At 47.0% G+C, this 23,469-nt stretch overlaps 1 protein-coding gene across 1 annotated transcript; it reads left to right on the plus strand.

The window, feature by feature from the left end:
• The first annotated feature begins 1,460 nt into the window (after positions 1-1,460).
• Positions 1,461-20,701, plus strand: FAM110D (family with sequence similarity 110 member D). The gene is made up of 2 exons (XM_063139901.1): positions 1,461-1,546; positions 18,012-20,701. The coding sequence occupies exon 2, from the start codon at positions 18,358-18,360 to the stop codon at positions 19,390-19,392; it is 1,035 nt and encodes a 344-aa protein (XP_062995971.1). The 5' UTR covers positions 1,461-1,546; positions 18,012-18,357; the 3' UTR covers positions 19,393-20,701.
• Positions 20,702-23,469: the final 2,768 nt, after the last annotated feature.

Genomic DNA, 23,469 nt, shown 5'->3' on the forward strand with positions numbered 1-23,469 from the left:
TTCCTTTCCACACACACACGCACACAAACATTAAAGAGAAAAGGCTGGAATAAGCTGTACAGTGCCATTTGACTAGTTAAGCTAGCCTAGAAGCACCCACAAAAGATGGAAGGAGCAGTGAGAGAACATATTTTAGGCTGCCCAGGTGTCCTATTTTACAGAGGACAATCCTCACTTTTGGAGAGCCAGCAGAGGTCAGCCCTGTCTTTGAAGGTGTCCTCTGTTTGATGAGTTCAGATCCAACTCTTTAGGGCGAGGTATAAAGTGTTGGTTATATTACCTTTAAAGCCCTACATGGTTTGTCTACCTGTGGGATCGCCTTCTCCTGTACATCCGCCCCGCACACTCAGGTCCCCTGGGAAGGGTTTACTCCAGTCAGCCACAACTAGGCTGGCAACTGTTACCCAGAGGACTTTCTCTTCTGCTGCCCCCACACTGTGGAGTGGCCTGCTGGAGGAGATTCATCAGCTTAATGCTCTCTCTGAGTTTAAGACATCCGTAAAGACCAGTCTCTTCCGGCAGGTCTACCCAGATAAATTTTAAACCTAAGAATTTTAAGGTGCTGTGATTGTTATTTTAATATTGTATTGGTTTTATATGTTCTTTTAACTAATGTTATGTATTATATTGTATTTAGTTTTGTTCCCCGCCTCGATCCAGAGGGAGAGGCGGGTTATTATTATTATTATTATTATTATTATTATTATTATTATTATTTAGGTGGCAATTACCAGTGGAGGCCCTGATTTCAGTGGGGCTGTGAATCCATTCTGGGTTTCAGTCAGAACCAGTCGAAGCACTAAAGGTGCTGAACCCCCACCCACCCCCAAAAAACCCACCTCCAGAACACTCCATTCCATTCTCCCCAGTTTTCTGGTTCTCTTCTCCAATTTTTCATTTGGGGGGGGGGATTTCCCACTTAGTGTATGTTTTTAATGTGTTTGTTTGTTTGTAATTCTGCAAGCCCTGTAGATCTACCTCCTTCCCTTAGCCCTTTCTCAGAGGCTCCATTTTAATCTTCATTTCTGTTAACACTCACCAACTGAGCTCAGTATTGGAAGGAGTGTGATACCTAGTACCGGTTGAAATGTTCAAAGTGATGGTTGCCCTAATCATACTCTACACTTTAGAAGAAGAGCCCCGTCAAGCATGGAGGTATGATTATCTCCAACTTGCAATTAAGGGGGGGGTTACACGAGCGCAGCTCGAAAGAGAGTGGGAAGCAAAGGGTTAATGCTGCTTCTGGCTGAAATATGGGAAGGCTTTGGGAGGAAGGAGAGAGGCTAGTCTGCGGCATGGAAAGGGTTATTGGCAGCAGGCAGGGGCAGCTTAGTGCAGAAGGGGTTAAGGCAGGACGAAGGAGGAGGTCTGTGTCTTCCTGCCCGGACAGTCTGTGAATTATATATATATATATCAGCCAGAGGGCTGCAGGCGGTGCTATGTTGACTTTGCTTGTCTGTCTAAGAGGGTGTTTTTTTGCTGGCCTGGAGGTGCTTCTGCTTCTGCTTGGATGTAGGGCCATGCCTTTGGCCAGGGCAGCAGGAAGGTGAGTGTCTCATTGGGGATAGTCATACTTGCCTCTAGTCCAATGCATCTGGATGGCTTACCAGGTTGGGGATGGCTGCCCCCTCCCTGGCCCAGTCCTTCCACAGCCAGATCCATGATGCTAGTGGTGGATGTTTTCTGCTAAAGTGTGTGTGTGTGTTAATAGTTAATTGTGGGGAGCCTCTTCCAGTGTGCGTGTGCGTGCATGTGTGTGTCTGTGTGTGACGCATGTGGATGGACCACAGATCTTCCATCTCTAGGAGAAAAGGTAAAAAGGAGTTTTATGGTGCTCCAATGCAATTTCTCCCAACCCGGTGCCCTCCAGATGTTTCGGACTTCAATTCCCATCAGCCCCAGCCAGCAAGGCCAGTGGTCAGTCATGGCAGGAGCTGTAGGGCATCAGGTTGGCGAAGGCTGCTGTAGAGCCTAACAGATGCATTTTGGCATAAATATTTGTGGACTCAGGATGCTTCCAGATGAGGTTCCCGTCACGCCATCGTCCTGTTATATTCACAAAATTGGTGTGTATGCTGTTCAGACATATCGTCTTCCACAAGGGAGAGGGCCTTTTCAGTGGTGGCCCCCCAATTGTGGAACAATCTCCCCGATGAGGCTGTTATCTTTTCAGCGCCAGGTCAAGACTTTTCTCTTCTCTCCGGCGTTTAACAGCATATGTTGAGTTTAACTGACCCAGAATAGTTGTTTTTAATGTATATTGTATGTAATCTGTTTTTATGGTTTTAAATTTTGTATATTGGTTTTTAATGTTCGGTGTTTTAATCTTTTGTTAACTGCCCAGAGAGCTTCGGCTATGGGGCGGTATATAAATGTAAATAATAATAATAATAATAATAATAATAATAATAATAATAATAATTAATAGCTCTTGAAATCCTGAGTTTTCCCACTGCTTCTTCCATCTTTTCCCTTACTGCAGACAACTCAGGTGCTTCCAGCCGGAGGGCATCTAGCAATACTATTGGGAGGCGATGGTGCTATTCTGTCTTTTCTTTCTTGGTGGATTTTCTGTGGAACGAGAAGAGACTGAAGCAGAGGTCAGGAAAACATGGGGGAGGGTCCTGGGCTGAAGAAGACGATGACGATGCCTGGATTCCGCGTAAAATTCCGTGAACGAGGCAGGGCCGGGCAGTGGCACCTTAAAAGCTTCGTCTGGAAGCACCCTCCACCAAGGAGGAAAAGACGGTATAGCTGCACAATACCTTCTGATCGGTAGCACCAAGACCTCTCCGTCTGGAAGTGCCCAAGATCCCGCTTCATAAATGTGAAGATAACATTTTCTACATCTTAGGGAGGAGTCGTAGTTCAGTGACTGAGCACCAGCTTTGCCTGAACGAGGCCCCAGATTCAATTCCCGACTTCTCCAGGTAGGGCTAGGAAAAAGTCCCGTATTTCTGCATCTGTGGGAGCAGGAGGTGGAGGATATTTGTCATTATTTATTATACTGCCCACTTTCTTGTCCTGAGATGTCAGATTTTGAGAGAACTTGTATGCTTGCAGCTGACCAGAACAAATACGTTACGTGCCAAGTTTCATTATTTGCAATAGCTGCTTTTAAAATTAGAATTGTGTGTGTGTGTGTGTGTGTGTGTGTGTGTGTGTGTGTGTGTGTGTGTGTGTGTGTGATGGATTTTTTTTTAACTGATTCCCTATAGTGGATTTGTTTGGGGTTTTCTCTTTCTTTCTCTCTTCTGTTTTGCGTTGACCCTTGGTTTTAAGCAAATGAAGATTAAATTGAACTGAACCTTGCCTGAAAATCTGGAGGGCCGCTGCCAGTCAGTGTCGACAAAACTGGGCTAGAGGGACCAAGGGATGGATGTTTCTATGTGACAAACGGGGCTTTGACCTGCAAAAGCATCTGCCTGCAGCAATAGCCTTGTCAACCTGTAAAGTGCCAACGGGACCCTGTTTTGTTTTCGCTGTTACAGGCCAACATTGTCCCGTTCTAGAACCAACTCTCCGAACCTTCTCCTGAGCTGGCAGGCCTTTCCCTGTTGTTAGCAGCAGCCGGCAGTCTGGGCTGTGGCTTTGGGGAGTCTTCTCCAGCTTGTGTGGCGGTTGAGTTCAGCCTGTAGATATTCTATTTGGTCAAGGCTGCCCTGTAGTTAAGAGCCATCTTTGGAGGGTGTGTCCCAGGGAGGAGGGTGAGTACAGCTCCAGGCATGCTTATTTATAGCTGTGGATTTGAGAGGCAAAAGTTCAGCGGTAATTTGGGACTTGTTTTGTAGCCTGGAGGAGGATTTATTTATTTTTTTCCCTTAGAAAAAGCTGTCTGTTTGACCCTTGCAGTGACCAGGACATGGGTCTCCTTTTAGGGTCATAGAATCATAGAATAGTAGAGTTGGAAGGGGCCTATAAGGCCATCAAGTCCAACCCCCCACTCAATGCAGGAATCCACCCTAAAGCATCCCTGACAGATGGTTGTCCAGCTGCTTCTTGAATGCCTCTAGTGTGGGAGAGCCCACCACTTCCCTAGGTAACTGGTTCCATTGTCGTACTGCTCTAACAGTCAGGAGGTCCATGTCCTGCACTCTGGGAGGATCAAGAAGAGATCCTGGCCCTCCTCTGTGTGGCAACCTTTTAAGTATTTGAAGAGTGCTGTCATGTCATTCCACACATTATGTGGCAGCAAATGTGGGTTTGAAATTTGCCACTGAGGGTGCAACCGACAGGGCGCTACTGCACACCCCAGCCCTCTGAGTGGCCCTCTTTAAGATCTGTATTTCCTAACATGAGTTTGTCTTGTTAATACATTTCATGATTAGGTGTATGCTTTCTTAATACTTTAGGTGTTAAATTCCCCTGTGAGGAAAGGTTACAAAGTTTGGGACTGTTTGATTTGGGGAAAATAGTGAATAAGAGGAGACATGTTAGAGATGTACAAAATTAGGCATGGTGTGGAGAAAATAGAGAGGGAGAAATTTTCCTCCTTTTCTCCTAACATTAAAACCCGGGGTCATCCCACAAAGACATTGGTGGGAGATTCATGACAGAAAAGAGGAACACTGTGCATAGTTATGGAGTATGGAATGGGTACCACAACATGTAGTGATGATAGCCACTAATTTGGATTAAGACTATTTCATGGAGAAGGTTATCACAATCCTGATGGCTACCTCCAAGATCAGAGGTGATACGGCTACATACACGAGTTGATGAGGAACATGGGTGGAGGATGCTATTGCATTCATGTCCTCCTCGTAGGTTTCCCACATGTAGCTAGTTGGCCACAGTTTGAACGCAATGCTGGACTAGGTAGACCTTAGTGGATAAAAAACGGATCGGGAGTTGTTTTCTTTCCTTCTCTCACAACATTAGAAGCCGAGATCATCCCATGAAGCTCATCGCTGGGAGATTCAGGACAGATAAGAGGAACACAGTGCATAGAGGATGGAATTTCCTACCATAAAATGTAGAGATGTTGGCCACCAGTTTGGATAGCATCAAAAGGGGGTTAGACAAAGTCATGGAGGAGAAGACTATCAATGGCTACTAATCCTAATGGCTATATAATACCTCCAGTATCAGAGGCAGTATGCCTATGTACACCAGTTGCTGGGGAACATGGGTGGGAGGGTGGTTTTGTACTCATGTCCTGTCTGTGAGTTTCCTGTGGGCAGCTGGTTGGCCACTGTTTGAACAGAATGCTGGACTAGATGGATCTCTGGTCTGATCAAGCAAGGCTCTTCTTGTGTTAACACTTCTGAACATATGAAGTCAGGGCTAGCTGCAGTATTGAGGGCAGGAGGGGGGTGGCAAAGTGCACTCCTTAGATTGGCCACTTATGACTTGCTGGAAAAGAGGAAATACATCACCCAAAAAGAGGACAAGAGACAACTCTGACTTACATAAAACGCGCACATGCTAATTTATATGTATAGATGCAACTGTATAAATAATTACGATGGGCCTGTTCAGACAACACGCTAAGCTGTGGTTAGGCCACTAACCCTTTTGCAGCAATGGTTAGCGATTAAACTGTGCTTAAACCATGATTTTGTAGCCAGCCACCATGGTTAGGAATGGTTCACACAACTTGCTAAGCCATAATGTTTAACTCAAAATGCTTAACCACCATGGCGTAGCGTGTCATCTGAACATGGTCGATAACTTAGATAACAATACAGTCCATCTCACTATACTATGGACAACTGTGACCAGGTGACCTCTGTGCCTACTGCTCAGCCTGCTGTCCAGGTGCCAACTGTGGATGGACAACAGTGCTGACGGTTCTGTATTGGACTTGGACAGCTCAGCCCTTCAAACAGAGGACTACCCTCTGTAAAAGAAGATATATGGCCATCCTATGTGGCGTCAGTGTTGGGCCCCACCAGCATGCTGCAACATCATCTGATAGCTGCTGGAGGATGTCATATGTAAATGTTCAGCCTGCTTGAAGGCTTCATTCAAAGGTCCCTTTCAAAGACATGCTTTTTCCAGTGGAGATGCCAAGGCTGAACCAGGGACCTTCTTACATGTGAAGTATATGCTTTACCACGGAGCTATGGTTCCTCCCTAGTTATTCCACTGAGACATTACCTAAGCATAGTGTGTAAAGTGACCCTTAATTCTGGTAGATGGGGTGTTAGTCTCTAGGTCTTTGAACCCAGGTGTTGCTGTTGGTGGATTCATGATCAGTGGAGAGTTCTTTGACTGAAACTCTGCAGCAAAAGCCAACCAGAGAGCACTTCCTTACATTGGGGGTGGGGAACGTTTGGCCCTCCAGATGCTGTTGGGCTACACCTCCCATTATCCCTGCCCATGCTGGTGGAAATTGGAGTCCAACAACATCTGGAGGGCCTTAGGTCACAGACCCCTGCCCTAGAGATCCTGTTTTGTCTTATTTTTTAAGCCGAGGGAGGTGGGTTTGGATGTTCCATGGATTCCCTTCCAAGTCTTATGACGCTCTTTGTGGTGCCTGTTTCGTGCGTGACCGGTACATAATCCCAGTCTCGTTTCTTGAGGTCTTTATATAAACTGAGATTTAGAACACCTTTTCCCTTGCCCAGATGCAAAGCTCCAGTGACTGGCTGAGCTGGCTTAGAATCCGATCAGCCTGCGTTCTTCAAATCCCAAGCGGGCTGAAGTGTTTCCAGTTGCCCTTAGTTTCCTTGTAGTTGTGCTGAAGAAAGGGAACGGTGCCACCCGGAAGTCGCTGGTTCAAATCTCACCTTGCCTCTGAATTCACTGAGTAGATTCACTTCTGTAAGCCGCTGTTATCTTTCAACCTCTGCTTCTCCCCACTTAATGGATAAACATTACAGTCCACTTTACAGGTTTGTTACAAGGATTGCACTTCTTTGAACGTCTTTGAGCAGTGGGGAAGATGCTATATAAATACCTAAAGACGAAACAGATGTGGCAGTCTTCCCACAAGTCTTCCCACAAGTCGTAGTTGCGTGGATGCTGTTTTTTTTAAAAAAAACAAAATGAGTCGCTTCCCCCTGATCTGGGTTTAGGCCATGGAGGGAGGGGCATTTTAACCCTTTACCCCTCTCACAGTCCAAATCTGAATTTAGGGAGCAGATGCGGATGCTATTTGCATCAGGTGGAAAGCAGGCGTTGGCTTTTAATGCTTAGGGGGTAGGCTTTCTTTAGTTTGGTCAGAACCACAGGCAAGTCAACCCTTTTCTACTTGTTCGCACGAGGAAGCGAAGATAAGAAAATGGTCCATTGCTTCAGTCCTTCTTTTGGGAAGAGAGAAGAGAAGATGGGAAGTTGTCAGGAGCCCCAAGATATGGAAAGGGGTGTCACGTGGAAGCGGTACATGGGGAACGGGTTCTTTCCTAGGGCCCACAACTTCTATGTTGGTACAGAGATCCATGCATGCTTGTTCCTGATATATCACCAAGAACAGCGCTGGCTCCAGGTGTTGTAGCTCTGGGCTAAATCTCTTAAAACCATTTAAAACTCATAAAAGACCAAACTGTACCCTAAGAGCCAGGTGTCTCCTGGCCTGGAGTTGGCCGGCAACCACAACTGGCTCCTGTGTCAAGCTAAAACATTGACTTACGTATATTTGTAAGATGACGTGCCAACATATGTGAATCGTGATTTGATCACATGGTGTTACTCCCATGGCATGCTGGGAAACGACAGCCAAACCTGTTGAAGAGGCCCCATATGTGCTTGTGTGGTACAGTCTGTTGGTACCACCACAAGACCAGAGCATCGACCTCAGTGAGACTCCCTTCTTACGGCCATTGCCATGAGCTTCTCTTGCTCCTCATCCTGTTTTTCATCATTGCGCCCACTTGCTTGCTTGACAGGCAGAGAGCCAGGGAGCAAGTAGGCCGTGGCCCTCTCTTGCACCTCCTTACCACCACCACCATTGTCTGGACCTAGGGGGACCATATGGAAAGGAGGACAGGGCTCCTGTATCCTTAACAGTTGAATTGAAAAGGGAATTTCAGCAGGTGTCATTGGTATGCATGCAGCACCTGGTGAAATCTCATTTCATTCCATTTTTCATTTATTGCATTTTTATACCGCCCAATTGCTGAAGCTCTCTGGGTGGATTACAAAAATTAAAACTACAACAATATTTAACAATATACTAATCAGCAATATCATAATAATATTCAAAAGTATACTAAATACAAGTTTATAGTAAAAGAGAGCAGATAAGGGGGGAAATAACTTGGTTGGAATGTTTCTCTCCCAGAAGCAGCACCTCCCAAACTTCAGCTCCAGCCTTGCTTTTAATGTCTCCAGGTGGGGGGGGGAGGAGCAGGTGGAATAGCTCAGTCTTGGTGGAACAGCGTTTCTCCCTCTGAAGCAGTTGTTGGGGAACATGGTGCTGTTGCACAATGTCCTGCTTGTGGTTCCCTGGCCGACAGCTCGTTGCTCACTGTGTGAACAGAGTGCTGGATTGGATGGACCTTCTTCATCACAACAGTAAAGATGCAGGAGCCCTGCCTAGAGTGACCAGATACAAAAGAGGGCAGGGCTCCTGCAGCTTTAACTGTTGTGATGAAGAGGGCATTTCACCGGGTGCTGTGTGCATACAAATGAGACCTGCTGAAATTCCCCTTTTTATACAAAGTTATAGGAGCTTGGTCCTCCTTTCCATATGGTCACTCTTGTTAGTGGGTCCCTAATAGGGTGTGAACTCTCGGCAGGTGCCCAACCATGCCTTCCCTTGATGCCGGCCCCAAGAGTGTGTGCAAACACTGGGCAAAACTCAAAAAAGTGCACAGGATGGAAGGGAAGGGAAGGGCAGTGGGGTGAGGGACAAGGGAGGGTGGAGAAGACGGGTCAGGAAAGGGCTGGTCTGTTTCCTAAAAGGGATTAAGCAATGGGGACAGCGTGCAGCTTCCTCGCCTCTTGGCAACGGGGCTGGCGCAAGCAGGGTTGTGCAAGGACTAAACTTGTGTTCACACATCTGGATGTCTCAAGTAGCCAGGCCGTTACTCAACCCGTCTGCAGTAGCTGTGAGGTCAGAGCTGCCTTCTGAGATCTGCATCCAGCCTGGGTTGGCAACACGGGGTCAGATGCGCCAGGAATCATTTCACCCCAGACACCCCAATGAGTCTTTCACTTGCCACTTGTTCCGTATTGGCAAACCGGGGATGGGAGTGGAAGGCGAATTCTAAAAATCAAATGCAAACGCTGGCTGCTGCGCATTTGACATTGAAATGTCCGATCGGTTTTAAGCAAAACGGTTGAAGCTCCAACTCTCCCAGAAGATTCTTGGATTAGTGAGTGCCTTGATTACATTTACATTAATTACACCAATCATTTTGCATTAACTAATTAATGTCAATCCTGCTTACATTGCACTAAGAAGACATTACACTAGATAAGAGTCGGGTAAATAAGACAGTTGGATAATAGCCAAGTTGGGGCTAGGAAAAACCTAGCTTTCTCCAAATTGGAAGGCACCAGGTTGGCAGTGAAGGCCTTGGATAGCTCCTTTAGAGTTCTGACTGAAACCCACTGACATGGGAACCACCAGCCCCCACTGCAGGTTGGGAAAAGCTTGGGGGAATTCAATTGTATTTCTGTTCCCTACTCCAGTTTTATGTAAGGAACACTGAAATATTAGCTGATACAAGCGAGCTGCATCAAAATGTTGCAGCATGGAGTGTTTCCGTTCAGGGTTCCATTCCTCCCCCCTCCCATTTGGTTTCCCACCACCTCTTTAACAGTCAGCCAGGGTTTTGTGGCCACTGAGCCAGCTCAGTTTTCATTGCGCTATTTTTTGTGGGATCCCCTTTTACATGCCCCCCCTAAAGATTTTTTTGTACTTATGCAAATTTTGGGGCTCCCCTGAAGCTGCTGATATGTCCCTCATGTTTGTGGATGGCAGTGGAGGCTGGTGACCGCGATGTCAATGGGACCGTGAATCCGCTCCAAGTTTCAGTCACCTTGGAGAACTCCTTTAGAGTTCTGACTGAAACCTGTAGAGGATTCAACACACCATTGATATCAGAGCCACCAGCCTCCACTGGTTTTGGCTACGTAAGGCCTGGCACTCCGGGAATGAGTCTGCTATTAGTAAGTATATTTTGTGTGTGTGTTTAGATATAGAGATGATTTAGGGATATAGATATAGATAGTTGCTTGCAGTTGGAAGGAATGTAATGCAGGATCTACACGACTTAATGGTTTATAACGGTATTGACAACTGCCCAGGACACATTCCGTATAGCGTTTTCAAACCACTTTCAAAGTGTTATATTCTGCTTAGTGCTGATCTGGCCCAAAAGCAGGAACTTTGTCTATACACAGTGCCCTTTATACAGATTTAACCAGGCTCATATGTTCTATGCCACAAGCTGATGCAAGGTTCTTGTCCCTTGATCAAAAGTACTTCTAAGATACTAGTGGTAAAATGAAGAAGTGCTTGAATTGTGGGGAGTGGGGAGGCACAGGAGAGCAGCTCAGCCTTTGTGAGAACTTCCTTAAGGGTGCCTCTTTAAAGGATTTTGCCCTTTCCCCCATAATTCAAGTACTGTTATTCAGATCCACAAGAGGCTGTCTGTCTGTCTGTCTGTCTGTCTGTCTGTCTGTCTGTCTGTCTGTCTGTCTGTCTCTCTCTCTCTCTCTCTCTCACACACACACACACACACACACACCCCAGTGGTGAAACTGAGTGGATAAAACGAGGAAAGGATATGCCTACATAAGGCTTAGCTTTGAAAAAGATATATCCTGGGGCTTGCAGTGGTGCATGGGAGCCCCACCGTCACCTCTGGAAGGCAACCAGGGGTTCGACTGCGAGGGAAACTACATTCTGTACGTGCTCAGATGTACCTTTGTTTTATAATATTGCTTCATAACTTTTTCTGACAAGAAAGGGGCAACAACGTGTCAGGAGACGCATGGCTAAAGGAAGAGAATGAGGCTACAAAGCCAAGATCAACAGGGTATGTTGACCCAGAGGCAGGATTCTCACTTTGGGTGCAAAAGGTGCTGGGTTCAATTCCCAGACAAGCCTGTGCAACCCAGGGAAAAGAGGAGCCGTAGCTTTGGGGGGGGGGGACATTTTAGGAAAGGGATCCCACTTGCTTTGCATACTGAAGGACCCATGTTCAATGCCCAGAATCTCCCGTTAAAACTCTCTCAGGTATCAGGTGCTGAGCAGGATGACTGCCTAAAACCTTGGAGAGCAATTGCCGGTCAAAACAACAAGCAATTTTGGATTAGAGAGACAGTCTATAAGGCAGTTCCCTGCGTTCATAAGAACATAAGAGCCCTGCTGGATCAGTCCAAGGATCCATCTAATCCAGCACTCTGTTCACACAGTGGCCAGCCAGCTGTCGACCAGGGACCCACAAGCAGGACTCAGTGCATCAGCACCCTCCCACCCATGTTCCCCAGCAACTGGTGTATATAGGCGTACTGCCTCTGATGCTAGAGGTAGCACATAATCATCCAGACTATTAGCCATTGATAGCCTTCTCCTTCAGGAGTTTATCTCACTCCCTTCTAAAGCCATCCCAATTGGTGGCCAGGACATTCTCTCCACGTTCTCCACACCATGCATAATTTTGTACCCCTCTATCATGTCTCCCCTCAGCCTCCTTTTTTCCAAGTTAAACCATCCCAGCTGTTGCAGCCTTCCCTCACAGGGGAGATACTCCAGTCCCTAGATCCTTGGAGTTGCCCTTTTCTGCAGTTCCTAACAGCGCTTACGAAAACTTTAGTGTTTTTACTACATGTACAAATTATTTGCCTGTAGCAAGCAGCCACATGGGCTTGGTTGTGGTGTGTGAGCATGTGTGAGCGTGTGTGGTGGAGGTGCTGGTGGTGCTGGTTAAGAACTCTGAAATGTGTTTGGAAATACCGGTTGCATTTCCCAGAGACAAATGGCTTTGCAAGTGCCCAAAATTTGATGTGAATCCCGTTTAGCTCTCTCTTGGTTTTGACTGTTTCCCCCACCCCCGGGGTGATTCAGTGGCTCTTGAAGGACCATTTGTATCTTCCTTCGAAGTATAAAAGTAACCATCTGTGATTTCTTTGAAGGGGAGCTGGCGGGGGGGGGGGGGCAGGCAGGAGGCATTTGCCACCTCCATTTTGGACTCCAGTGCCTTTCTCACACAGTCAAGCCATTCTTTGATTTATCACGTCATTCTCTGATTTATTGCCCTGCCAGCTCCTGCCCCCTTGTTCGGGCATGTCCCTTTTGTTTTCAGCTGAACCGAAGATCAATTGCTAGTGGTGAGGGGGAAAGTGAAGAAAACGCATTGTGAGGGAGGTGTGTTTTTTTAATGGAAAGACCTGTGGTCCTTTGCCGTGACAGACCCCCATTTAGCATCTTCCTGAGTGCAGAGAATTATTAACTAGCCGGGGTCTTGTCCTTTCAAAACTCTTTTTGGTTGCAGGCCTATTCTTTGAATACATCGGGGTTGTTTGGGGTTTTTGCACACCCTCCAAAATTAGCTAGGGGAAAATGCTTTCGGAATAGGAAGTAGTAACCTGAAAGGAAAAGGTCACTGTAAGAACATACAAAGAGATATCCTGGATCAGATGAAGAGGCCATCTAGTCCAGCATTCTGTTCACACAGTGGCCAACCAGCCGTTGGCCAGAGACCCACAAGCAGGACATGAGTGCAACAGCACCCTCGTGCCCATGTTCCCCAGTAACTGGTGTACATAGGCATACTGCCTCTGATGCTGAAGGTAGAATATAGCCATCAGGGCTAGTAGCCATTGAGAGCCTTCTCCTCCATGACTTTACCTAACGCCCTTTTCAAGCCATCCAAATTGGTGGCCATCACTATACCTTGTCATAGCGAATTCCATAATTTTAACTCTGCACTGTGTAAAGAAAGCTTTCCTTTTATCTGTCCCTGAATCTCCCTCCAGTCAGCTTCATGGGGTGTCCCCCATTGGGTTCTAGTATTATGAAAGAGGGAGGAAAATGTCTCTCCATTTTCTCCACACTGAGCATAATTTTGTACACCCCTGCCAGGTCTCCCCTTTTACTCTCCTTTTCTCCAACCTAAATAATCCCAGTAACTCAAGTTCCATCGGGATAACAGAAACAACCACAGCATAGCCAGCACCAAACCTGTTGAAGAGGCCACAGATGTGTTTGTACTCTACCTCAGTCTACCTCAGTGAGTCCACCGTCTCACTGCCACCATCTGATTTTGCCACTCATCCTCTTTCTCCTCATTTTTACCACTGGCTTGCTTGACAGGCAGAGAGCCAGGGAGCCAGGAGGCCATGGCATCTCCCCCTCCCCCTCCCTTCTCACCACCCCTACAGTTGTCTGGGTCAGAGTGAGAGGCAAGTGAACAAGCAGGTTGCAATGAAGCAACGGTGGAAAAAGTCCAAGGGGCTCTTATCTAGGGTGACCCTATGAAAAGGAGGACAGGGCTCCTGTATCTTTAACAGTTGTACTGAAAAGGGAATTTCAGCAGGTATCTTTTGTATGCATGCAGCACCTAGTGAAATCCCCTCTTCATCACAACAATTAAAGCTGCAGGAGTCCTGTCCTCTTTTGTATCTGGTCACACTAGGCAGGGGTCCTGCAGCTTTACCCGTTGAGATGAAGAGGGATTTTCACCAGGTGCTGCATGCTTACAAATGACCCTGGCTGAAATTCTCTTTTCAGTACAACTGTTAAAGATACAGGAGCCCTGTCCTCCTTTCCATAGGGTCACCCTACTCTTATCAGTGGGTCCCTATAGGGGCGTGGTCCCTTGGCAGACACCTAATCATGCCTACCCTTGATACCGACCCTGCCAAGAACTTGGCCTGTCAAGGCTGAGCTGTAGGCTGTCAGAGGTGAGCCAGGAGTTGAGTCAGGGGGTCAAAGCAAAAGGACACATAGTACTACAAGAGCCAGGAAGACCACTGTTGCTCAGGGAAGGCCTCAGCTCAAACAGGAAGTCTTTTTATAGCACTTCCTGTCCAGGAGGGCCCAACGGGCAGCCAAGCTGGGCAGATCCATACCAGAGCCTCCACTGCTCAGGGAGAGGTTTCAAGTTGCGGTTCTGGTAGCTCGTCGCACGGAGCAGCCGCACACAGAACCAAAGGCTCCCAGTTCGAATCCCAACAGCCCGCCCCGTTCTGCATTGTCAACTTAGCCTCTGGTTTAACAGGTCTGGGACCAGAAAGGCCCAACTTCTGCCAGACTCAGCCACTGGGACTGTTAGATTTACTGCTGGACTCAGCCTATCAGGTTCCACCAACCGGTGACCTCCCATATTTCTTAGGGTGACCATATGAAAAGGAGGACAGGGCTCCTGTATCTTTAATAGTTGTATTGAAAAGGAATTTCAGCAGGTGTCATTTGTATATATGGAGAACCTGGTGAAATTCCCTCTTCATCACAACAGTTAAAGCTGCAGGTGCCCTGCCCTCTTTTAAATCTGGTCACTCTAGTATTGCTCCTGCAACTTTAACTGTTGTGATGAAGAGGGAATTTCACCAGGTGCTGCATATATACAAATGACACCTGCTGAAACCCCCTTTTCTCTGCAACTGTTAAAGATACAGGAGCCCTGTCCTCCTTTTCATAGGGTCACCCTATATTTCTCCCCTGCTCTTTCTCTAGACCCACCAGATTCCTTCACGTTCTGTCCTGGCCTGGCCCGGAGATCTAAAGCTGGCTATCCTATTCAAAAGCATCCCCCAAATTTCTTGGCATCCCTATATGAGAAGGAAGCGGACATTGTGGTCCAGCCCAGGCCAAAACACACACACCACCCTTTAGGAGGTTTTGATTTTTATTCCAAGCTGCGTGGAAGGGAAGGAGAGTGAAAGACACCCTCTGCGCCTTTCCAACCCGCTATCATCATCTCCTTCCTCCTGCCCCAGGCCTGGCTTCCCTGGCATGGCTCCTTGGCTTCCCTCTCACAACTGACCGCCTGGAGGGGAGCACAGGGTTGCTCCTTTTTTCTTTTCCTTTTTTTCTGCTGGTGGCGTTTTGCTTTGTTCTGGGGATGGCTGGGTCCATAAAGATAAGGTTGCCGTCTCCTCTATTTTTTCCTGCTTGGCTTCCTTTTGGAACTCCAGCAGCGCAAAAATCGGAGTCCATTTGACAATGTGCCCAGCAGCATTTCCTTTGGCTGGTGTGATCGGTCCCGCTTAAAGCCCTGTTGCCTGTCTTCTCAATCCTTGACTGCACCTCGGGGCAGGTGCATTAACCTGCTTTTTCAAATGTCAGATCTTTCAGTGCAGGGGGACAAAAGTTAAATCCTTCCCCAGTATCCACTTCCAAGACTTCAGCTGACTCCAGGTGACTGTTTGACCGAGTAAAAATTGGTCACGGTTTACATGGAATGACTTGGGCCAGGATATGACACTTTGAAAACGGTATATGGAGTGTGTCCTGGGCCCCAACAGTTACTACTGTTATAAACCATTTTAAAGCAGTAGTGTAGATCCTGCCTTTGTGAGCTGGTCATAGAATCACAGGGCTGGAAGGGACCACAGAGGTCATCTAGTCCAACCCCTAGCAGTGTAGGGAATCCATAGCTACAGAATCCCTAATAGATGGCCATCCAGCCTCTGGTTAAAACAGTGGAGGTTGGTGGCTCCAATATCAGTGGGGCAGTGAATCCGCTCCGGGTTTCAGTCAGAACCAGCCAGAGCTCTAAGGAGGTGCTTCCGACTCCTTTAGGGTTTGGACTGGTTATGACTGAAACCCGGAGTGGATTCACCACCCCACTAATATCAGAATCACCAGCCTCCATTGGGTTAAAAACCTCTAAGCAAGGAGAGTCCACCACTAGGGTGACCATATGAAAAGGAGGACAGGGCTCCTGTAGCTTTAACAGTTTATTTATTTATTTATTTATTTATTGCATTTCGATACCGCCCAATAGCTGAAGCTGTCTGGGCAGTTTACAAAATTAAGACAATTCAAGTATAAAACAACAGTATAAAACCATAATATAAAATACAGTTGTATTGAAACGGAAATTTCAGCAGGTGTCATTTGTATATATGGGGAACCTGGTGAAATTTCCTCTTCATCACAACAGTTAAAGGTGCAGGTGCCCTGCCCTCTGTTAAATCTGGTCACTCTAGTATAGCTCCTGCACCTTTAACTGTTGTGATGAAGAGGGAATTTCACCAGGTTCTCCATATATACAAATGACACCTGCTGAAATTCCCCTTTCTATGCAACTGTTAAAGATACAGGAGCTATGTCCTCCTTTTCATATGGTCACCCTATCCACCACCTTATGAGGCAGTCCATTTCACTGTCAGACCTATCATACCATCAGGAAGTATTTCCGAATGTTTAGCCAGAAGCCCCTTCCTTGGAATTTGAACTTGTTGATTTGCGTTCTACCCTCTGGAGCAATGGAGTACAAATTTGCTCCATCTTTGATGGAAGGCCCTTTCAAATATTTGAAGATAGCCATTGCTTTGCATCTACATTAAGGGGAGAAACGCACTCTTACCAGGCTTTTCTTTTCCTCGGGTCTTTCCATGTTTACTATCACCTTCTTTAGATGGTGACCAATGGTGACCACGTGATTTGTAATTGAAAACTTCCGCTCTGGGCAATGTGCCATCTAGTGGTGAAATTAATGCTGCAATTATTTTGAATACTGCAATATCTCTTTTTTAAAAAGCGAGATTACTGTGAAAAAGCACAGGAGACATCCTGAAGGATGACGGCATCATGTAAAGGACCTGCAGACATCCATGAGTGGCCAATCATGAGCCTGCAATAAATGGCTTATGTAGAAAAGCTCTTAATTCTCTCTTTTATGAGCTAAACACATCCAACACATGGGACTTGGTCATCTATATTGTCCTACCAAATGGTGATGTGAATTCTTTCCCCTCCATAAATATTTATCTTTTAATGAAATAAAATAACATTTTAATAACAATACTATAGGGTTAGGCATAGAGATAATACCTACAATACAGTTAGACAGAAATGCCATTTAGGCTGTGAATTGGGCAGGGGAGGGGATGTTTCAGGCCAGATGTGATTATCTAAATCTCTGGATGACTGTGTAGTCTAACCAATTGCTCCCATCAGTTGACCATTCTGGGTTATTAACCAGCAATCTGCCTAACAAAGACATGGCCGGTCAGTTACTATAAAGCTATGCTCACTACATCTGATCAGATGTGTGTGAACGTGACCATATACAATTGTCCTTCATTACTTTGCTCAACATGCAACTTGAATTCAGACCATCAAGGTTGATGCGGCATCGGTGTGTGGAAGCCATGACAAAGCTATCTTATTTTTCCCCTTTTTGGGGGGTGGGGTGAGGTGATGAAGTGGTCGGACTATTTTTCCAAGCTGAGGGAGAAAAAGAGGCCAGCACCAAATACAAAAGAGGAAAGAAAAAGAAGAGGCAAGCCTCAAAACGGGACTGAAAAATGCAGAGAACTCTAACAAAAGAGCAGAAATTCACATTCTTGTGCCCCTTAGGAAGGGTTCCACTAAAATGTGTTGGACAATTTGCTATTTTATTAAAGTTCCTTCCTTTTTAGTACCATTTTGAGGATTGCCAAAATCCAAAGGGAGAGGTGAGTAAAAAATAAATAAATAAATAAATAAAATTGTTGTTGTTGTTATTGCTTTGGCGTTTCTCCAAGCACTGCTGTACAAGTTCTTTTAACTGGAAATATGAAGGATTTAATCTGGGACCTTGTGCAAGCGAAACATGTGCCTTACCACTGAGTGAGGATGATGGGAGTTATAGTCCAACACACCTGAAGAATACTGAGTTGGAGAAGGCTGTGTAACTACTGTCCAACTTCCTATGTCCTGGCCAATGTAATGAGTCAGAATATGGCAATTTCCTGAATCTGTCATATGTCTGTGGTGTGTCAAAGCAGTAAACTGCTTACCTCATTAAAAAGAGGAAAAGAAACATGCATCACCACTGAGGGTAATTTTACGGCTTGTCTGAATTCACCAACAGTTCCCATCTTCCGAGAGTCATTTCCTACCATAGATTCCATTCTGGGCTTGTATTATTTCATTAATCAACCACCCTCTCTGCTTCCAGGGCTACTGTTGAACTGTTGACATCCAACGGCTTCTCTACTCACAGAAAAGGAATTTCGCTCGTCTTGCCAGCGTGGCTGAACTGTGGCATGAAGTAGAAAGACGGTTTTCCAGCCCTGCCTAAGCCACAGTTCTGCCGTGGATTATGAAGGAGATGCCAGAACCTCGAATGGCAAAACCATAACAACTTTAATTAGTGCCTTGTTTTGGACATCTCTCTGGCAACATTCTCGGTCATTGCTTTCACCTCACAGCCTCTTTCCCCGTTTGACGGAACGGTCCCTCCAAAGGCGGTTTAGACACTTGCATGAGATCTTGAGACTGAAACCCAAACGGTGGGTATAAACATGAGGCCTCTTTCTCCAGGAGATGGACTTTCTCCTCTCGGGCTGCTCAACCGCGGGCCGGACTACCTCCGCAAGCAGCTGGAGGTGAGCAGCACAGGACGAACCCCAAGTGCTGTGGAAAGGCTAGAAGCGGACAAGGCCAAATACGTCAAATCCCAGCAGGTGATCAACAGCCGTCAAGAGCCCGTGTTGCTCTGCTACACCCTCCAGGCCTCCCCTTGCTGCAGAAGACCGCTGACCCTGCACCAGCACAGCGAGTTCTCTCAAGGCTTGGCAGCAGGCCAGGATGGCCTCGGACCCAAAAAGTTGCCTCCTTCTCCTCAGTCGCCCATAGCACGGAGAGGGGGCGGCCGGCGCATGCTGAGGCCTGACTCGCTCGTCATCTACCGGCAGAAACGGGACTGCTCGGCCGTCAACAAGGAGAACAGCAAAGGCTACGGCCTAGTGAGGTGGCTGTTTCAGGGCCCCCTGAGAGAGGGACTTAGCAGCCACCCTTCCTCGCGGGGCGTGTTAGGAGACGGACAGCTTCAAGCGACTCAAGAGGAGACCTCCATGGTCTGGGTGCCGGCGGAGAAGGAGGAGACGAGAACAATCCGTTCGGTAGGCATCCTAGCCAGCTCTGAACCAAGTCAGGGACCCCTGTCCACCTGCCAGCTGGAAACGGACCACATTTCTCCCTCCTCAAGCTCATGCCCAACAGACTCCAAGAAAGAGCTGGGGCTGAGCTATTCGCTTCCTCTCTCAGAGAAAGAGCGCTTTTTTAACTACTGTGGCCTGGACCGGAACCTGGTGGAGGTGTTGGGAGTGGAGAGGTTCAAGCCAGGTTGCTGGGACACTGGTTCACCCTGCCTGCTAGTAGGGAGTGTGGGGTCAGCCACTTCCGAGTACGGCGGTCCCTCCCACAATGCAGAGGATCTGTCTGCCGAAGAGAAGCTGCCCGCCTCAGTCTCTGTCATCGAGAGAAATGCCCGTGTCATTAAATGGCTTTACAGCTGTCAGCAGGCCCAGACTGTAGCCAAGGAATCCACAGTGTAAGCAAAGAACCTGGCCTCCAAGGCAGCTCCTAACACAACGAGGGAAGGCTGGGTGGTCGGGCCTTTCGGTTCCCATAAGGGTGTAAGGGCCTTGTTTGAAGGCGTTGGCGACGTTCCCATCCTGGAAAGCTGAGCAGAAGAAGACATTACATCTTTAGCTAGGTGTGTTGCCTCTCAGTGTGGCATTAAGATGGACCGTCTGAGTACGAGGGATGTTGTCTAAAACAGCTCTGCATCGACCTCGTATAGGTATCACTGCAGAGTAGATAAGGATACACCTGTCAGGACTTACTGAGGCCTAAATTTTGAAGGCAGATAGGGTTTGTGAGATGGACTTCCATTTCTAGCTGTCCTCCCAGGCTATGAGCCTGGTTGCCAAGAGACAGAAGCCACAGTAGGTGCACCTTTCGCTTCTGCACTTATTGAGACCCAGTGTGGTGTTGCAGATTGTGTCAGACTTGCACCGGGGGCAGAGGAACGCCAAATTCCCACTAGGCCATAAAGATCTTTGGGTGATTTGTTACACAGTGGGCCTGTTCAGATTACATGCTAAGCCATGGTTAGGCCATTAACCCTTTTGCAGCGAATGGTTAGTGAGCGTGTTTAAACCATGTTTATAAAGCCGCCATGGTTAAGAATGATTCACATGACACGCTAAGCCATAATGCTTAGCTAAAAACGTTTAACCACTGTGGCTTAGCGTGTCGTCTGAACAGGGCCCCTGTTCAGATGACATGCTAAACCATGGTTAGGCCACTACCCTTTTGCAGCGAATCGTTAGTGAGCTTGTTTAAACCATGGTTATGTAGCCACCATGGGTCACACGACATGCTAAGCCATAATATTTAGCTCAAAATGCTTAACTACTGTTGCTTAGCATGTCATCTGAACAGGGCAACTCTCTGCCTAACCTGCTTCACAGGGTTGTTGTGAAGATATACCCAGATCATCTCATGGGCTAAGCCCTGAATTCCCTGGATTAAGGATATGAACCTGAGAATGAGATGATGATTACTACTAGTAGTCACTTATCAGGCTTAGCCCATCTGCGTGAACCCCAGGAAGCAGTGATGAACAACAAGCCACTAGAGAACCCTTGCTGCTGTCAGCAATTATATTAAACATATTTTATGGGGTCTGTAATGGAATAATCTGGTTTCCCCTACTTGCCTAGTGTGGTTCAGCCCCACTGGGAGTGTCTCTGGCTTTGTTCCATCTTCTCTGCCTGTTTGTTGAAGCATGTAGAAGTTTGCATACACTGCTTTGCTTTGCTAAGGGAAGGTTATGTTTCCATGTGTTGTTAATAATAACAATAAAAGGAATCTGTTTATAAACCTGCCCTGTCTCTGCTGAGTGTTGACTGGAAACAGGGCCTTTTGCTGCCTGAGGCAAATAGCAAGCCCTCTCCCATTCCATGTCCAAAGCCAACTGGTCTGGCCGTTGAATCTTTCTTTCACACTGGTGATGGAACAGCATCCTCCCCTGCACCTGAGGGCATCAGGCTAAGTTAGGGAGTACAGGGCAGTTCATAACAACTCTTTGCTCCAACACCTTGCTGCCATCTCCCAAAATCCGCTGCCTGAGGCAGCCGCCTCACTCTACCTAATGATAGGGCCGGCCCTGTCTGGAGAACAGAACCTATTGGGGCTGTAGTAAAGTCGGGGATCAGAGGGATATAGTGCTGGCACTTTTCTATCACCCTATTCAGGTTTCCCTGTTCCCACTGAGTTTAGCTGCAATCCTCACAATAGCTGGAGGCGGGGCTGGGGGTGGGCACATGAATTTCCCCAGAAACAATATGTTGTTCCTTTGCATAATCCAAAGTATTTTAGGGTGGCCTGGTCTTGAATGGGCAATTAAGACGCATTAGCTTTACAAATGAACTGGTTCAGGTGGAGATGCAAATAGCTAGAACTGGTTTGTTGATATGGATCAACACAGCTGCCTGCATTATTGGACTCTCCTTGGGGGCGTGGCAAGAGGGACTGAGGAGTACCAGGAGTTCAGAACGTACCACACCACTGGACATGGAAGCTTGACTATAAGCCTTGGATCCATAGGCAAAGAGGAAATATTATACACTCAACTGCCAGATCTGGGGTGGTGTCTGCTGGTCTCTGGTGTCTCTCCACCATGCTGACCCCAGGTTTCTGAGGGCACTTGAGCAAGACACTCTCCATGGGTTCCCTCCCTCAATGAGTCAACCTTCCCGTCACTGTTGTCACGGGCTGCAATTTCTCCTCTTCTTCTTTCCCTGTCCTGTTTCTCAAAAACCTCCTGCCTTCTTGCTAATCGTCAACTAATTGGGTATCAGCAACCCTTGCCAATCTACTCCAAATCACCCAGAGATCTACCAAGGCCTCAGCTAGACAAGGGGGTGAAAGGGCGACAATCTCGCGATTTTATGATCGCGAAATCGTCGCCCTCATTTATACGCGGAGCGCGATATCGCGGCCGCCATTTTGTTTTAATTTTAAAAGGAGACGGGTGAAACAATGAGTTTTTTTAAAAAAATAATAATTTCCCTGCTCACCCCACCCCACCCCATGATGAGCACAGAGCTCCTGAGGAGCTCTGTGCCCCGTGCCTGGCTTGTTGTGGTTACTTGCAAGGAGCCGGGACAAACCGCAACGCCTGGCCACACATGTCGCGTCTTGGGATCAGCCCGGGACCACGGAAAAACCGGGCTAGAAGGGTAGGGCAAAATCCCAGGGAAATGGAGGGATCATCCCTCCCTGCCTCCGTGATCCCCCATGCGTCTAGCCATGGCCCAAGTGTCCTGTTTTACAAAGGACAGTCTTCTGTTTGAAGGGCTGTCAGAGGACTGTCCTCTGTTTTGAAGGTGTCCTCTATTTGAAGAGCTCTCCAGTCCACAGTTAGCCACACTATCTACCAGTAGAACCCGACCCACCTCCTGCCCACCCCTGATGTAATGCATGGAAGATTAAAAACAAAAGAGTTTGGCCGCTCTTCTGCTTCCTGAGATATACTGCCACCTTCTGGGAGCTAGGGAGACGTGACAGTCATCTTATGTCATCATGACTCCATTTGTTTTCTAGTACAGAGCATGGGTGGGCAACTCCAGATGTATTGGCCTTCCAGTTCCAGCAGCTCTAGTCAGCATAGCCAATGGTGAGGGCTGATAGGAGTTGTAGGCCAAAACATCTGGAGGGCCTCACGTTGCCCTGCCCTGGTAGAGAGGGACTAGCAGCACGCTTTTCTAGTCCAGTTTCCTGAGAATATCAACTATCGTTAAAAATAATAAATACATAAATAAATAATACATAGGCAAATTCCTGCTCCCTTTGATTGCAAAACAAGAGATCTGAAAGTGTGAGTTTGTGTGTGGACACAAAATCAGAGAAGCCAAAGGGCCTTCAGTGCCCAACCAAAATCCTAGCCCAGCAAAAGCAGAATACATTGCGCAAAATAGTAAAAATGGCACAATTATGGAAGTTGCTTATTTGTAGAATTTAAGTCTTCAGTCGGCTTTACTCATTGGCACAGAATTTAGGTTAACCACAGAGTTGGCAGATGCAGCCTTGGCCAGATGTTTGGGTTACTGCCTTTGGCTGTTTTGAAAGATATTCCATGTACACCTACTTCCAGAGTAAGGCCCTCTGAGCAAAGTGGGATTTACTTCTGAGTAAATGTATCTCCTAGCAGCCTAGATTTCCCCTGACATAAAAATCAATCATGAGTCCAAAGCTATGTCTGGATGTAAAAATAAGGATTTAATGTTCAACATCTTTTAGGTACAACTTTAGCTGTGGCTGAAAAATGGGGATGGGTGGGGAGGGAGAAGAAGCCAGTCACAGGGCAATAATTTCTTCTCAAGCAATGAAGAAAAGGGCTCAGAATGGAATGGATCGGGGGTGGGGTGGGGTTGTTGTTTTGTTTGAATTATAGTTGTCAACAAAGATCCAAGGAAATGCACTGCAAATGAGGTCAAAGTAGGTACGCCCATGCCCGTTCAACGCATGAGCGGAAAGTTCCAGAGAAGTCTGCTAAACTGCTTACTGAGTCTTAAGCTGGTAACAAGGCGACAAAAGGGCACCCGGAATCCAAGGGCGAATCC

The sequence above is a fragment of the Elgaria multicarinata genome, chromosome 13, assembly GCF_023053635.1.
Source record: "Elgaria multicarinata webbii isolate HBS135686 ecotype San Diego chromosome 13, rElgMul1.1.pri, whole genome shotgun sequence".
In the NCBI taxonomy this organism is placed as follows: domain Eukaryota; kingdom Metazoa; phylum Chordata; class Lepidosauria; order Squamata; family Anguidae; genus Elgaria; species Elgaria multicarinata.

Bases quoted from the DNA above. Each gene is read 5' to 3' on its own strand.
- FAM110D (XM_063139901.1), top strand. From the start codon at position 18,358: ATGAGGCCTCTTTCTCCAGGAGATGGACTTTCTCCTCTCGGGCTGCTC.